This window comes from Nothobranchius furzeri, chromosome 13, assembly GCF_043380555.1.
Source record: "Nothobranchius furzeri strain GRZ-AD chromosome 13, NfurGRZ-RIMD1, whole genome shotgun sequence".
NCBI lineage: Eukaryota > Metazoa > Chordata > Actinopteri > Cyprinodontiformes > Nothobranchiidae > Nothobranchius > Nothobranchius furzeri.
Genome location: NC_091753.1, coordinates 66,070,405 through 66,087,624, shown reverse-complemented (window position 1 = coordinate 66,087,624; position 17,220 = coordinate 66,070,405). Strand labels below are relative to the sequence as shown.

Here is a 17,220-nt window from a genome sequence, read left to right as displayed (position 1 = left end):
TGCAGCCGTAGTTATCTTTCCTGCCAGCATATCAACAAAACAGTTGTACCTCCCCACCCCCAAGAAGAAGAAAAAAAGACCACGCCTGTGCTGGACGGCCCTTCAGATCTGACAGGCAGCAGCTCAGAACTATCAGAGGCTTGGAAGCTCCCAGCAGCAGAGCGGCTTCGCAGAGCTCTGCCTGGCAGCAGCAGGGTCCTCCGGCACCGATCTGCAACAGACTCATAAAAACCCCTCATTAGTTGGTCAGCTGGAGAGCTGGAGAGCCTACATGACTCCATGTCCTAACAGTGGCCACAGCCCTCACACTGGTTTCCTGTTCTGGCATTAGGCATGTTCACCATGGTGACGGGAAAACAAAACACCTAAACACCAGGAAGGATTAATGTGAAAATTGGGGGAGTAGCATTTGTGGGAATCAGCAATTCGAGGGCTTTGAGATCAAAAGTCCTCTTCTTTGACCTTTCTGACGTCTGTTTTCATTACAGAAACCAGAGAGCAGAAACATCTAGGCTATGCTTCCCCACTAATAGTCTGTGTATTTAAACTAATGCAGATAGTTGTGCTAGAGATGGCTGCTGACTTCATATCTGCAGAAGTCATTGTGGAGTTGTGTGATATGCAGTCAGACAGCACAGAGGCTTGTTGGGCAGATGACCTTAAGCCTGGGCTGGATGCCAAACACAGCAGCGGGCCCCTGAGCCCTAACCTCCCCCAACCTCAGGTGGGAGTCATGCAACATCTTCTTCTTGGTAAATGGGGCGACGGTGACACAGGAGTTAAGAGCTCGCCCCGTAATCGAAAGGTTGCAGGTTCGAGCCCCGTTCAGGCTGTCACTGTCGTGTCCTTGGGCAAGACACCTAACCCACCTTGCCTGCCTGGTGGTCGGAGGGACCGGTGGCGCCTGTGCTCGGCAGCCTCGCCTCTGTCAGCGCGCCCCAGGGCAGCTGTGGCTACATCGTAGCTCATCCCCACCAGTGTGTGAATGTGTGAATGTGTGTTGTGAAGCACCTTGGGGGGTTGTAGAAACCCAACAAGGCACCATAGACAGGACCAGTTATTGTGTCATTCCAGAGTTGACTGTGCTAATGACCTAATGATGAACATTAGTAGGGGTCTGGAGACGCAGAGAGAGTGGATTATGAATGAATGAGTGTGGGTGTTTAAACCTCTGAGGCCACAGAAAAGCAACAGAGAGAAAGCAGAAAGGATTCAGGAGGATTGGTGGTTGCACAAGGAGCACAAGAGCCCCATCATGTCTTTGGTTTTGCAGAACATCTAAATGGCATCGTGTCTTATGTACTGTTGCATGAGACCGGCACAACAACTGTGAAATATGTGTCTAAAGGTGTCATCTGCACTCCTGGTGTGAAGAGCTGCTCCTCTCTTGGTTGGCCGATAATTCAGTCCCACAAAGACGAGTTGTATTAATGACTAATAATTGTGTAAAGCAGAAAAGAGCTCCTGGTTTTTATGCAGAGCTGTCTACAGGACACCTCACTGAGGTCAAAGTTCAACCTGTGTAATTCTAAAATGGATCACTAATGATCACTAACAGTTAGGTTTAAGGGAGGGGCTGTAAATATGACATGGTTATTAATATTATCATTTGTACATTAGTATTTCCTTACACTACATTACCACTAAGCTCACCCCGGACCATCAGTAACTGGCATTTTTCTTGGCACAGACATTAAAGGGTTACACTTAAGAAAAGAAAAGGCAGCAGCAGCTATAGCAACAGCATTAGCCCTGAACTACAGGTAGGCTGTGTTAGGCTATTCTGACTTTTACCTGCAGAATTACAGAGTAGCTCGCACAGAGAAGACAGGTGTTGCCAGGGCAACAAGTGTGGATGTGCCAGGAATGGGCCTGCTCCAGTCGGACCCGAGTTTAATCCTCCTCGTGTTGATTTTGAACCTCCTCAGGAACAGGAAGTTGACGTGACCTGACACCAAGATGGCTACAAAGGTTGGATGGTTCTGACAAAACTTTGATCTGCATTCTGCACCTGGCTGTTGGCCCAAAAGCAATAAGAACATAGTTGTAATAACTGGCAGTGTGTGTGTGTGTGTGTGTGTGTGTGTGTGTGTGTGTGTGTGTGTGTGTGTGTGTGTGCTTGCATCGCGTATGCATGTATGCGTGCATGTACTTGTGTGTGTGTGTGTTGCGTATGCATGCGTGTGTGTGCACGCGTCCATGTTTTATATGAGTGTGTGTGTTTGTATATGGGGGGGGGGGGGCAGCAGTAGCTCAACAGGTTGAGCAGGTTGTCCAGTAATCGGAAGGTTGCGGGTTCGATCCCGACTCCGGACAGAGAATTCTGCTGTTGTGTCCTTGGGCAAGTCACTTAACCCACGTTGCCTGCTGGTGGTGGTCGGAGGGACCGGTGGCGCCAGTGCTCGGCAGCCTCGCCTCTGTCAGTGCGCCCCAGGGCAGCTGTGGCTACATCGTAGCTCATCCCCACCAGTGTGTGAATGTGTGTGTGAATGGATGAATGATACACTGTAGTGCAAAGCGCTTTGGAGTCCTTACTCTGAGAGGCGCTATACAAGTGCGGGTCATTTATCATTATCATGTGTGTGTGTGTCCATGTTTTATATGTGTGTGTGTGTGTGCGTGTGCACGTGTCCATGTTTTATGAGTGTGTGTGTGTATATATATGTGTGTGTGTGTGTATATGTGTGTGTGTGTGTGTGTGTGTATATGTGTGTGTGTGCACGTGTCCGTGTTTGTGTGTGTATGTTTGTATATGAGCGAGTGTGTGTGTATATATGTGTGTGTGTGCACGTGTCTGTCTTTGTATGTGTGTTTGTATATGAGCGTGTGTGTGTGTGTATGTATATGTGTGTGTGTGTGTTTGTATATGAGCGAGCGTGTGTGTATGTGTGTGTGTGTGTGTGTGTGTTTGTATATGTGTGTGTTTGTATATGAGCGAGTGTGTGTGTGTGTGTTTGTATATGAGCGAGCGTGTGTGTATGTGTGTGTGTGTGTGTGTTTGTATATGTGTGTGTTTGTATATGAGCGAGTGTGTGTGTGTGTTTGTATATGAGCGAGTGTGTGTGTGTGTGTGTGTGTGTAGGGCTGGCTGTGCTCCCTCTGCACCTGGCCCAGCCCCTGACCCTCTCTGTGGGCTCTGGCGTTTCTGGGTGGAGTGCTTTAGGAGCCGTGACGCGGTGGGGAACACTCATCAGGAATGGTTATTACTCTGAATGCTGAGCGTTAACACTCGAACACATGCTTCTGACCTGCATGTGGTCAGTGTTTGGGCTGGTGTATTTTGCCGCAGGTGTGTTATTAAGTTTGTGCCTTCACTGCAGGCTCAGTTATAATCAAACTTTTATTATTTTAATGTGTCAAATGCTTTGGAGACTAGAAATGTTACCATGTGTGCAAACACTTATGAGGGTTTTCTGCTCTTCTTGACCACAAAGCTCAAGTCAAGTTCACCCATCCACATGGAGCTCACCCGCCTGAGCCCAGAAACATGCTCCTGAAACCAACATTTAGCACTTCACCGGCTACATGATGTCATTATTCATGTCTAAAGTTGCTACATTTAGAACTTTATGTCCACGTTTCCTTATTTGGCATATAAATGGGTACATTTAGCCACATTTACTATTTTATTAGCTAACTTTAATACATGTATTAGTAAACACCACCTGTTAGCTTCAAATATTCACACTTGCACTGTTCATGCATTCAAGGCCAAAGGTGTCCTACTTAACTCTTCAACGTTACTGAATTACATAAAACAGAAGTTTGTATATTATTTGAAACTGTGCATGCGGCAGGAAATAGAGTAAAATTTTTATATATTACTTTACAATCAGCACCCGATACATAAGCTATTATTGTTGTGGGTGGATAACAGAGAAACCATCCAGACAAACGAGAGCAATATGTTTATGTTTATTTATTTGGCAGACGCTTTTATCCAAAGCAACGTACAACTGTTAACCTACAGGGCATGTTGGGATCTGGGGGGGAACCCACGCATGCAGGGGGAGAACACGCAACTCCACGCAGAAAGACCACAGCTGGGTTTCCAACCAACAACCTTCTTGCTGCGAAGCAACAGTGCTAACAACCGTGCCACCATGCAGCCCAGCTCATATCTGATCACAATCCTGCATGATCTGATTATGTCTCTTATTTGTCCTTTTGGTGTATTCCCATTGTCCTACCCACCTCCCTCTCCTCCCAGGGAGTCGGCATGGCTAACAAAGGTCCCTCCTACGGGCTGAGCCGGCAGGTTCAGGATAAGATTGACAGCAAATACGATCCTGAGCTGGAGCAGATTCTGGTGGAGTGGATCACCCGTCAGTGTGGATCTGGTGTCGGGAGGCCGGAGGCGGGAAAGCTGGGCTTCCAGACTTGGCTGAAAGATGGATGTGTGAGTGCACTGGTCCTTTTGGACACAACTCTTTCAGCAGAACGGGTCTCACAACCTTTTACTTCTCTGTCCTGTCAGGTTCTGAGTGAACTCATCAATAGTTTGTACGTGGGGGAGAAGCCTGTAAAGAAGATCCAGAGCTCCTCTATGGCCTTCAAGCAGATGGAGCAGATCTCACAGTTCCTCAACGCTGCAGAGAAGTATGGGGTCACCAAGACAGACATGTTCCAGACCGTGGACCTCTGGGAAGGTCAGGATGATTTCCTGTTGTTAGTAACTCTCCAGCTGTAGCTTCACTCTTCTTACTGACCCTTTCATCCAAGCAGGAAAGGACCTGGCAGCTGTGCAGAGGACCCTGTCAGCCCTGGGAAGCCTGGCTGTTACCAAGGATGACGGCACGTATAACGGAGACCCCAACTGGTTTTTCAAGTGAGTCTGATTAACCATTCAGGAAAAAACAACTTTGGGTTTCATACCTATGTGACGCTGAAAATATCATATTGCAGGAAAGCACAAGAGAACAAGCGGGATTTCAGCGACGAGCAGATAAAGGCGGGGAAAAACGTGATTGGCTTACAGATGGGATCCAACAAGGGAGCCAGTCAGGAGGGGATGAGCTACGGAAGACCCCGGCAGATCCTGTAAAACCACTGAGCTGCAGATGTGCTGCCCGAAGCATCAGACGCCCCAAACTGGTTCTCTACAAGCCCCAGTTTCCCCAGAATGGTCTTAATGCTAAACCAAACAAGCATAAAACAACTTCAGGGCCTGCAGGTGCAGTGATACCGATGACCCAATAATTCTCTCCGACATCCTAAAACGCGGTTCCTCACTCGAACGTTGTCTGAGACCAATGACGAACGTGTGTCTCTATTTTTGAAACATTAGATCTTGATTCCAAATTTATTCCAAGATGGTAGAAGATGAATGGAAGAAACCCAGCCAGAGCTACAGCTCCATTATCCCAGAGCTCATCCTCGTGCAGCAGTCTTTGTCCAACACATGTTGTACATTGTCCTCTTCAGTGAGTTTCAGATTATTTTTGATTCAGTTTTTTTGTCGTGTTTTTTATTGGCTGAAAAATCTCCAACAGTCTGTTTCAGATTTAAAAAAAAACGTTTCATGAGCTTAATAAAATACTTTGATCATGTTTGGGTGCAATTCCTTTTGATCTCATTGACCTTGCTGATGGTTGTCTTCCTCATGCTGGTCACCAGTCAGGCTCCTCTTTATACCAGTCACCTGTTGCTGTGGAAAGACCTCGCTCTCCTCCACCAGGTCTAACTGAAGTGGTCACTCCAAACCCGGTCCTTGAATGCAGCACGTATCCAGAATGCTTTAGCGGTTTTCCTGCTCTAAGCAATCTGATTCAATGATGACATCACCGGAGTTCTGTGTTGTCATCCATGAGGGAGTTAGGTCCCAGGCCCTGGCGACATGAGATGATCACTGGCTCTAGAATCTCTTTCTTGTGGATGAAAACAAAATAACTAACATGCAGGTCATGCAGATGTCATTTTATAAATCTCAACATCACAGCCACTCCAGAGGTCTTTCATGAACCTATGGACCATATTCATTTATTTATTTTACCCACATGAACTTTGTTTTATGTCAAAACATAAAAGTGGAATCTGTCTTGTAGATTTCATTCAGTTTAAACTTCTAAAGTCTGGTCATTGAAATTTTCACATCAGCAACAGAAGAAAAATTGAACATGAAGTTATTCCAACAACTCATTTTATTTGCATCATGACCACCTGTGACTTTCACAGGAAAACACAGCTTTCATGCTCCGAAACGCGTCCTTATATCACAGGTTTAAAAAATCATGTCCTTAAAAATGTACAAAAGGCTAAACGCAGGTTTATACAGCACGTGTGTGCAGCAGGCACACAGCATTCATATATTATACTTTATAAAACAAGGAAGTTCCCACTTCAAATTTTCAACAGTAACTGCTTGATATCAAATAAAAACCCCAGTCAGAAAAACATCCCCTAAAAAAACCAAAGCATGTGAAATGTCACATTTTGGGGACATTTCCATGGAAGACCTGGCCCCCTTCCCTTTTGCAGTGCACTCTCTCGACTCCACAGGTTTTCCTATAGTGATTTCTCCTTTGGGTGCAGGTTTAAAACCGGTGACCATGAAGCCCATGAACCCAGTTTTATCCCACAAGAGGCCAGATCCCCTCATGTTTCACTTTCTGTGAGATTGTGTTTAAAGGCAAGGTTCAAGGCCACGGTTTGAGGAACCCGATGGGAACCAAGCAGGAAGGTTTTGGGTCATGTTTCCAGCACTTTGAACTCTGAGTCCAGTACAGCCTGTAATTCCTCCCCTGAGTTCTGGTCCTCATTCCCCCCATTGTCCTCTGTCTCCTTACTAATCAGCACCTCCTCCACTCCTCTCCTTCCACGCCTGTTCCTGTAAGTGTCCCACCGCCTGGGCAGGCACAGGAGGCCTTTGAAGTTGGCCTGAGTCAGCGTGACCTCCAGAGTGTAGTAGAGGGACCAGAAGAGAGCAAAGCATCCCAGCAACAGCAGGAACTAGAGGGAGGAGAAAAAGGAGGTGCGTAAATACAGAAGGAGCTGGATGCTCAGGAGCACCGGAGAGCTAAACAGGAGGCTACATTCAGTGTTTTTAGCATTCAGGGTGAACAGCTGATGGAACTGATGTTTGGACCACTTGAGTGAAATCATAAGTATAAATAAGAATAAAAATAAGTCACACACACAGGGTATCTGCAGATTTAAGGCCACTTTGACCAAATTTAAGCTATTTTAAAAATTAAATCTAAGCGATAATTTCCAGCTGTTGCCTGGAGCCGGTGCTAACCACGTCGCGAATGTGGGATTAGCCATCCAGTTACCATTAAACTTGCCCTTCCCCATGGCGCAAGCTCCCACTAGCTTAACCAGCTAATGTGCTCATCTAAAAAAATAGCCCCCTTTCACAACCAACTGACTGCGTACGGTTCCGCTTACGCCAACATCGTACACAAAAAATGCTGAACTAGAGATTCACGAAATTTTTATAGAAATAAAGGAATCTTGTTTATTGGGTCTTTGGTCATTTAAGACCTTTGGAAACTTGATTTAAGGATTATTTGTCATTTTTAAGGACTTTTAAGGCCTTAAATTAGGAAAAGCTAATTTAAGACTTTTTAAGACTTTTTAAGGACCCGCGGATACCCTGCACACATACAGCGCTGAGCATAAATAAGTACACCCGCTTAAAGTACAAGTTTAATCAGCAGCTCAATGAACAAAAGAACAATTTCCAGAATGTTCCCAAGGCTGAATTTTACTGAACACTTGTTTAACTCCACAACATGAAATTATGGTTAGTATTAGAACTTACACTACCGGTCAAAAGTTTTAGAACGCCCCAATTTTTCCAGTTATTTATTGGAAATGATGCAGTTCAATGTCACATTGCACTCTGAAATAAAAGCATAGCGCAAATAGGCAATCAGAGTTAAAAAATCTACTTATAGGCCAAAATGTGTTCTAAACTTTTGACTCATTAAAGGAGCCACAGCTGAACACACTCGTGGCGTTCTTTCTACAACAGAATTAAAAGATATTTATTATGGTGTGCCACAAGGGTCAGTCCTCGGACCTAAACTGTTCATATTGTTTATTAATGACCTGGTAAATGTGTCGAATTTACTTGGCACAGTTTTATTTGCGGATGATACTACATTATTTTATTCAGGATTAAATATACATGAAGTAACTCAAGTGATAAACAGTGAATTGATTAAAGTTAAAAAATGGTTTGATATAAATAGACTGTCACTGAACCTGAACAAAACAAACTTTATACTGTTTAATAACAGAAGAAGCTGTGATGTATCTTTAATGATAGATGGAATGGAAATTCAAAGGGTAAAAGAAACCAAATTTCTTGGAGTCATGTTCGATGAGAGTCTCACGTGGAAATCACATGTAGGTTATATAAAGGGGAAAATTGCCAAAGCCATAGGGGTATTATATAGAGTCAAGTTTCTGCTAAATTTGTCGGGGTTATTAACATTGTATCACTCACTGATTGAACCATATTTATTCTATTGTTTAGAAATTTGGGGAGCCACTTGAAAAACTTTTACACAACCATTGTTCATTTTGCAAAAAAGAGCATTGAGAATCATTAATAACAGTAACTATAGAGATCACACTAATCAATTATTCATTAGATACAAAATACCGAAATTTCCTGACTTGGTAGAGTGGAAAATATTGCAAATAATGTACAGAGCGAATACGAGTAATCTACCAACTAATATTCAGAAAATGTTTCATAAGAGAGTAAGTGGGTACATGTTAAAAGGAACTGATGTCTTTGAGAAACCTAGATTCAGAACCAAAGTGAGGGAATGTAACATTTCTGTAAATGGTGTAAGATTGTGGAATGCCATTAACAAGGAATTTAAAGAATCAACTACACTTGCTATATTAAAAAAATGTATAAAATCTAATGTATTTAGTAATTATGAAAAGGAGAATTATAATGTCAAAGATTAGACATGAAAATATTAGAAAGTGACTGAGGTTACACTGTGTTTGTTTGGCGGATAATTTTATTTCGTAAAAAGGGGCAGAAATCATAAGATTTTTTCTTCTATCTGCTCCTTTTCATTCAAATGTTTTTTTTTCCCAATATGTTAATGTATCCTGTATTTGTTTGTGTTTATTTTATACATTGTGAATGAAATAAAAGATTTTTTAAAAAAATCAAATATTCTTCAGAAAGTTCTTCCATGTCTGTTGCACAAATGTGTAGCACTTGTAGGTTGCTTTGCTTTTACTCTTTTGTCCGGTCAGTTTGCCCCAGTTTCTTAGTGGCTTTTGATGGTGAAGCAAACTGTACTCACTGACATCTTGACTTTATTTGCAATTTCTCTGTAGGAAAGACCTACATTTAAGCGTTATGATGGTCTGTCTCTCTCCCATTATTAATTGCCTTTTTCTCGCCATTTTTGTAGCAACTGTATCTGCAGTACAATACTGTTCAACTGATGCTCACGAGGGTATGGCACCACAGTATGTTCCAACACTGCTTTTATGCAGACAGAGGGGGTTGTAAGTAATCCTGAACAGTTGGAACATCTGTGGGAATTAGTAGCACCAGCTTTCATGGCTTGATCAACCTCCATTGCTGCAGAACAGCTGTGTTCCCTGAAAAAGGCCTTTCTGTAACATTCTAAAATGTACATTATTTTTCAGTTTTGAGTAACCGTACCTTTTTTTAACCTCTGGCAATTCACCGCTTAACTTTGTAACATTTCAGGCTATTCATTGGACTTGAATGACTAAAATTGCAATAGATAACTGGAAAAATTGGGGAGTTGTAAAACTTTGGAGCGGTAGCGTAGATCACAAAATATTTAGTTTTACTAAAATTAGTTGACGCAAAAATGAATACACCCCACAACAAAAAATACTACATCTACTATTTTGTATGACCAGTGTGATTTTCAAGAAAAGAAAGAAAACGATCTTTTCTATAGCACCTCTCAAGATATCACAAGGTGCTTAACAAAAAACAAAAATTTAAAATATAAAAAAGATTTCAAAAACTGATCAAAAACATGTTTAAAATAAGCAAAAATAGACAATTGTGATTTTAAAAAGTGCAAAGAGAGAGAGTGAATAGGAAAGAGGGAAATCAGTGAATTCTGGGGAGAGCAGAATAAGGAGAGGGTGGTGATGAAGGTCATACAAAAGCTTGAACAAGTGAGTTTTCAGCTGCTTTTTGAAGGAGACCACTGAGTCCACTGATCTGAGACTCAGATGGAAAGAAGTCCATAGTCTGGGGGCCACAGCAGCAAATGATCTGTCACCTTTGGTCTTTAGCCTGGTGCTGCACAACCAGTAGGCTTTGGTTACTGGACCTCAGGGACCTGCTGGGGGTGTAGGGACTGAGAGGATCACCAATGTAAGATGGTGCTTGTCCATGTAAGACCCTATAGACCAGAACCAGGATCTTGAAATGAACCCTGAAGTTGACTGGCAGCCAGTGAAGCTGGAGGAGAAGCGAGGTGATGTGGGCGTGTTTGGAGGACTTGGTCAGAAGCCGAGCACAGGCGTTCTGAACCACCTGTAGACGGTTCAGGGAGGTTCTGCTCAGACACGTGAAAAGAGAGTTACAGTAGTCTAAGCGTGAGGAGAGGAAGGTGTGGAGAACTGTCTCAAGTTCAGAGCGGGACAGAATGGGACTCAGCTTAGCAATGTTCCTGAGATGGAAGAAGGAAGAGCCAACAAGAGAACTGACATGAGAATCCAGGGTGAGAGCCGGGTCAAAGGTCAGGCCAAGATTCCTGACAGAAGGTTTGGTGTGAGAAGCAAGCTGACAAAGAGAGTCTCTGACTTTGGGAACCAGCTTGTCTGGGGCACAGATGAGGATCTCAGTCTTATCTTCATTCAGCTGAAGAAAGCTCCCACCATCCAGGTTTTGATAGAGTCTAAGCAGGTGTGTAACAGCTGCAGCTTAGACATCTCATGAGGCTTAAAGGAGATGTACAGTTGTTTAGCCCTACCACAGTCCTAATGGGTGAGACCCCACGAGGAAAGTTGACCATTGAGCAGGGTCGATGGTTGATCCCTTTGGTCCACGTGGCAGGAGTGAGGCTTGAGCACCACCTCACCCCTGCCACGTGGACCTCAAGGGATAAACCATTAATCCTGCTCAATGGTTAACTTTCCTCGCTGAGGTGGAGGAATCAGAAACTAAAGAAACACCTGGAGTTAGTAGAAGTAAATTAGCGGGATTAGATCCACGGTGTTTATAAAAAACACTTATGGAGGGAACAGGAGGAGAAACCACTGAAGAATAAGGATAAACAGACATTAGAAAACGTGGACGGAGAAACCATGCTGTATCACGGCCTGATGGGAATGCGGAAGTGGCGCTCTGGTCGCCAAACAAAGGACAACAAGCTAAAAGATCATGCCTATGTTCACTAGAGGCGTGAAGGATGGATTCCTGCTCATTTACCCCTTTTCCTCTGACTTTTTCCTGGGATCAGATAAACATCGTTCGGGTAGGAATCAGCGTTTGGCTCCGGGTCAGTGCGCCTCTCACATAAACAAACAGGGGGGTAAATCATCGGTGCATCTTGGGCGATCGTGAACAACCGGAAGGACTAAAGAGTCTGGCGATCATAGGAGATGACAGCCCGGACACTACAGAAGACGACCGCAAGGCAGAAAGGAGGATGTTAGTAGAGAAAAGTTTGAAAAAGTGGCCGGTGACCACGGCTAAACCAAGCACAGGCGCCATCCTGCTACCGACCCAGAAGCAGAAGTGACAGCACCAAGTCTTCTAGGCATGAAATGACCAAGTTGGTGACATATTGCAACATCTATTATTTTTTCCATTCTTCAAGAAGAACCTCTTATAGAGCTTGGATGCTGGATGGAGAGTGATGCTCAACTTCCTGCTTCAGAATTTCCCACAGGTGTTGGATTAGGTTCAGGTCAGGAGACAGGCTCGGCCATCCAACCGCCTTCACCCCGTTCTTCTTCAGAAATGCAGCAGCTGCTTTAGATGTGTGTTCTGGATCATTGTCGTGTTGGAAAAGTGCACAACGACCACGTGCAAGGAGTGATAGCGACATCTTCTCTTTTAGTAAAGAGCAGAACATTGTTGAGGTCATGATACCATCAATGAAATGCAGCTCCCCAACAGCAGCAGCACTCATGCAGCCCACATGAGGACACTGCCACCACCACTTTTCACTGTAGGCACCATGCATTTCTCTTGGACATCCTCACCTTTACGACGCCATACAGTTTTGAAACCATTAGTTCTAAAAACAGTGATCTTTGTCTCATCACTTCAGAGTCTAGAGTCTCGAGTCCCAGTAGTCCTCATCTCTTTCAGCATGGGCCCTAGCAAATCCTAGGTGTGCTTTTTTGTGCGTGGGCTTTAGGAGAGGCTTCCTTCATGGACAATACCCATGCATGATATTCCTCAGCAGTAGGGTCGGGCATCGTTTGATTTTGAACGATTCCGATTCGAATTCCAATTCCTCGTTTCGATTCCAGTTCCAATTGATTCCCGATTCAGATTCTTTGAAGACATGACATGTTTTACATGAGCCAGCTAACCACAGGTCCTACAGGTCCTCCTCTACGCTGCAGGAGTTAAAGTTTACATCACGGAGTAAAAGTTCGGCAGACGCGTTTGTTTATATCTGGGTGGGGGGAGGGGGACTCGGTGCTGCACACAGACAGCTGGTGTGGTCAGCTCTGAAAAGCATTGATCATAATTTGCAGATCACGTTTATTTTTCACGGAGATCGGCCGCGGATTCCTCTTCCGTCGGCATTCTAGGAATCGAAACTAGGAATCGAAATAAAAAATGTTGAGCGATTCCGGGAAAAACGAACAGATGGAACTGGTTACAATTGATGCTTGATTCTCGATGCCCAACCCTACCGACGACCCTGCAGCCACAGCTTCGGGTGGCCGCTTCAACAATGGAGGCACGGAACAGGGTCGATTCAGACTCACTGCCTACCCAGGAACATTTGGGAAGTTCTGTCGGAGTTGGGAATTAAAGCTCCTTCTGACAAGAGACTCTGCCAGATGTTCCCAACAGACCCTCACAATACGTTTGAGCCTGCCTGGTCTGACCGGCATCCTTCCCCACCATCGGATCTAACTCACCACCAGGTAGTGGTCAGTTGACAGGTCCACCCCTCTCTTTACCCGAGTGTCCAAGACATGCGGCCGCAGGTCAGATGAAACAACAGGGTATCTGCAGGTTTAAGGGAGCCAAATTTAAGACTTTTTAAGACCTTTTTAAGGCCACTTTGACCAAATTTAAGCTATTTTTTAAAATTAAATTTAAGTTATAATTTCCAGCTATTACCTGGAACCGGTGCTAACCACGTCGTGAACGTGGGATTAGCCATCCAGTTACCATTAATGTTCCACTTCCCCATGGCGCAAGCTCCCACTAGCATGCTCCTCTAAAAATAGCCCCCTTTCACAACCAACCGTATGTGTACAGTTCCGCTTACGCCAACGTCATACACAAAAAATCCTGAACTAACTAGAAATTCACGAAAATTTTATAGAAATAAAATAATCTTGTTTATTGGGTCTTTGGTAATTTAAGACCTTTGGAAACTGTATTTAAGGATTATTTGTCATTTTTAAGGATTTTTAAGGCCTTAAATTTGGAAAAGCAAATTTAAGACTTTTTAAGACTTTTTAAGGACCCGCGGATACCCTGAACAACAACAACAAAGTCGATCATCGAGCTGCGGCCTAAGGTATCCTGGTGCCAAGAGCACATATGGACACCTGTATGTCTGAACATGGTGTTCATTATGGACAACCCATGACTGGCACAGAAGTCCAATAACAAAACACCACTCGAATTCAGATCGGGGGGCTGTTCCTCCCAACCACACCTCTCCAGGTGTCACTGTCGTTGCCCACGTAAGCGTTAAAGTCCCCCAGCAGAACGAGGGAGTCACCGGAAGGAGCGCTTTCCAGCACCCCCTCCAAGGTCTCCAAAAAGGGTGGGTAGTCTGAACTGTAGTTTGGTGCAGAAGCACAGACCACAGTCAGAACCCGTCCCCCCACACGTAGGCGGAGGGAGGCTACCCTCTCATTCACCGGGGTAAACCCCAACGTACAGGCACCAAGATGGGGGGCAACTAGTATGCCCACTCCTACTCGGCGCCTCTCAGTGGGGGCAACTCCAGAGTGGTAGAAAGTCCAACCCCTCTCAAGGAAACTGGTGCCAGAGCCATGCGTTGAGGTGAGTCCAACTATATCTAGTCGGAACCTCTCAACCTCACACACCAACTCAGGCTCTTTCCCCACCAGAGAGGTGACATTCCATGTGCCAAGAGCCAGCTTCTGTAGGCGAGGATCAGACCGCCAAGGTCCCCGCCCTCGACTACCACCCGTCACACACTGCCCCTGACCCCTTTGGCCCCTCCCACGAGTGGTGATCCCATGGGAAGGGGGATCCATGTTTCCTCTTTGGGCTGTGCCACTTCCATTTAGCTTGCATTTTATTAAAAATAACCTTCAGCTTTATTCATTTTATGAGTAAAATAGTTTTGCATTGTTTGGAAAAACAATCATAAAAAAACAATTACTTGAAAGGTTTTGTATTAACAAATGAATTAAGTTTTGTATTGTCGTTCAATAGTTTTTGGAAGTATTTGTTCATTTTTGACAAAATTGTTTAACAAAATGAAAACTGACATTGCTGCTTAGGTTGTGGGCAGGGCACAAGGTCAGACACTGAACAGGAACAGGTTAGTTGTTACCGATGCATTAAAAAATGTTAAATCATTCACACAAATCAGATTTGTATTTCATTATCTGAAAGCATCGGACTAGTTAATAAACAAAATGTTTAGCTTGATTTTCAGAATGTCACTAGCTTCTTAATTTCTTTATATTATTGATGTATTTAAATACAGAAAAATCAACTTGTGAATACAATGCATGTAAATATAATAAGCATAGCATTTTTAACGTAGTCAGCATACTCACACATGGAAAGTAGCAATGTGAATGAATTGTATGGCGGTAGTTCTTCAGTACTTTCATCGTGTAATCAGCACGTAAATATAAATGTCTGAGCCTATTGTGACCGAACAAGGAAATACAGTCTTTACTTCATCAGGGGCTCTTTAAAACGTCTTCATGACTAGTGTTAATGCTGCAAACATTTCGATGGTCTGAGTGAACGAGCTGTTTTTACCTTCAGGTTGCTGGAGGTGAAGGGGCTGATGATCTCGGGAGGGATGTCCAAGCCTGGGGGACAGTGCAGAGAGAAGCTGCTGTTCAAATATTTACCATCCATCGCTTCCTCCACCAGCCTGGAGATAACAAACATAACATCAGCCTTCACAGCTTCCTCTGAGGACTCCACCGTTACTGCTGCATTTGCCTCTCAGTTTAACCCTCTGGGGTCCATGGGGTCCGCGTCTTTTGATCAGGTCTGATTTGGGACGCTGTAGCAGCAAGACTCTGCCTCCCTGAGTTTCGGTTGCAAATCAGCTTTAAAAAGGAGATTATAAACTACACCCCAGTTTTTAAATTGTGTTAATAGGCAACGGAAAAGTGGAGTTATACTAAACTAAAAAACGACCTATTTATAGACAATCTGATAACTTGTCAAAACAGCAGTTTAGTAATCCGTGAGAGGGAATGTGCTTGTGAACATAAAAACCCACAAAAACATGAGATCCTGTTGCTGTTGGTGGAAGTCTCACATATTCAATTGATAAAAAGTATCATTATGTAGCTGAGAGAGAGAGGAAGGCCGCACGAGTAACGAGATGTGCGAAAAAAGGAGCCGCTTCACGGGGAAAGGAGTGGCGCGAACAGAGTAACAACAAACAATTAGACAGATATTGACGGTAAACTTCACATTTTGGAGCGATCCGGACAGATATATTGTCTCTGCAGTTTAGTAGGCTTGTATTAGGCTTTAATAAAGGATGATGAGAAGGATAAATGTCCACCAGCCAGTTCAGATAGTACGGCTGTTTTTTGAACTGGAAGAAGAGGAAGTGGGCGGAGACTCACAGCCGGAGTCTGAGGCAAAAAGCGAGGATGTTGATGACGATGTGGCAGATCCATCCATGCTCATAGAAGAGTTGGGTCATGATGAGGTGGAGGATGAAGGCAGAGATGCAGCTCCTCGGAGATCCAACAAGAGGAGTGGGCGGCGCCGCGCAGCTACAGATCTCGGCGTGAGACAGAGCCACTCCCCACTTCAAAATGCTTGTACATTATTGCCAAATTAATAAAATAAGTATAAATTCAGATAGTCCAGGTGTCCTGAAAAAAATGATCCCCATAAGGCAATATTTATTGTTTTTATTAGAAAATACAAACGAAAAACCAAAATGAGTCAAAAACAGTGATTTACACCCTGGACCCCAGAGGGCTAATACATTTATTTTTTATTTGTTATTTGCTATATTTATTCATATTTTTTTATAAACATACAGTCTAGAATACCATTATAAATTATAGAAAACATTCATCATAAATGTTTGTTGGTTTCACAGTAAAATAAGCAACTTTTTCAATTCAGATTTTATGTTTTTGAGTGATTTAAGGTCTAATATGCAACCCCTTTATGTCCAAATGTAAAAAATAAGTATAAATTCATAAAGTCCAGGTTGTGCTGAAAAGATTGATACCATATAAGGCAGTGGTTATGGTTTTTATTTTGGAAATACAAAGGGAAACTCTAAATTAGTCAAAAACGGCAAAGTACACCCTGGACCCCAGAGGGTTAAGTAAGGACTTACTTTTGTCGGTTTTTGACATCACTGTAAGCCATGGATGAACCGTACAGCGTCAGCTTCCACTGCTTGAGCCTTCCAACAGCATTACACGGCGGCGAGGCTTCACCTACAGAAACATGTTGGGTCAGGAATGGAGCTTCACACACATGCAGACACTAACACCCACATGCATTGGCAGAAAAAAAGACTCATGTGCATGCATGTGTGTGTGTGTGAAGCAGCATCTTACAGTGGTCTGATATCTTGAGGGTGTACTGGCCTTCTGCTTTCTCTCCCCAGCAACGTACAGTGGAGAATGTCCAGTCCTGATAACCTGAAGCATCTCTTTAAACATGAAACATTTCAGTATACAGTCAGGTCCATAAATACTGGGACATCTACACAATGCTAACATGTTTGGCTCTATACACCACCACAATGGACATCAAATGAAACCAACAAGATGTGCTTTAACTGCAGACTGTCAGCTTTTTTTGAGGGTATTTACATCCAAATCAGGTGAACGGTGTAGGAATTA

General features: G+C 43.8%; 2 protein-coding genes across 6 annotated transcripts in view; one reads left to right on the top strand and one right to left on the bottom strand.

Annotated features, from left to right (window-relative positions):
* Nucleotides 1-5,549, top strand: part of tagln (transgelin) — a 6,187-nt gene extending 638 nt beyond the window's left edge. Inside the window, exons 2-6 of one of the 2 annotated variants that reach the window (XM_054735111.2) lie at nt 1,929-1,971; nt 4,211-4,399; nt 4,478-4,649; nt 4,726-4,828; nt 4,906-5,549. In XM_054735111.2, the coding sequence (XP_054591086.1) occupies nt 1,960-1,971; nt 4,211-4,399; nt 4,478-4,649; nt 4,726-4,828; nt 4,906-5,044 (615 nt within the window). In that variant the 5' untranslated portion in view covers nt 1,929-1,959 and the 3' untranslated portion in view covers nt 5,045-5,549. The remainder of the gene's footprint in view (nt 1-1,928; nt 1,972-4,210; nt 4,400-4,477; nt 4,650-4,725; nt 4,829-4,905) is intronic. The other variant, XM_015975048.3, reaches the window with a different exon arrangement.
* A 573-nt stretch (nt 5,550-6,122) lies between these two features.
* The window catches only part of pcsk7 (proprotein convertase subtilisin/kexin type 7), a 66,898-nt gene continuing 55,800 nt past the window's right edge, over nt 6,123-17,220 (bottom strand). For all 4 annotated transcript variants that reach the window (XM_054735108.2, XM_054735107.2, XM_054735110.2 and 1 more), the window contains exons 14-17: nt 16,933-17,027; nt 16,707-16,809; nt 15,143-15,260; nt 6,123-6,948 (exon numbers count right to left, since the gene is read on the bottom strand). In XM_054735108.2, coding sequence (XP_054591083.1) covers nt 6,688-6,948; nt 15,143-15,260; nt 16,707-16,809; nt 16,933-17,027 — 577 coding nt within the window. In that variant the 3' untranslated portion in view covers nt 6,123-6,687. The remainder of the gene's footprint in view (nt 6,949-15,142; nt 15,261-16,706; nt 16,810-16,932; nt 17,028-17,220) is intronic.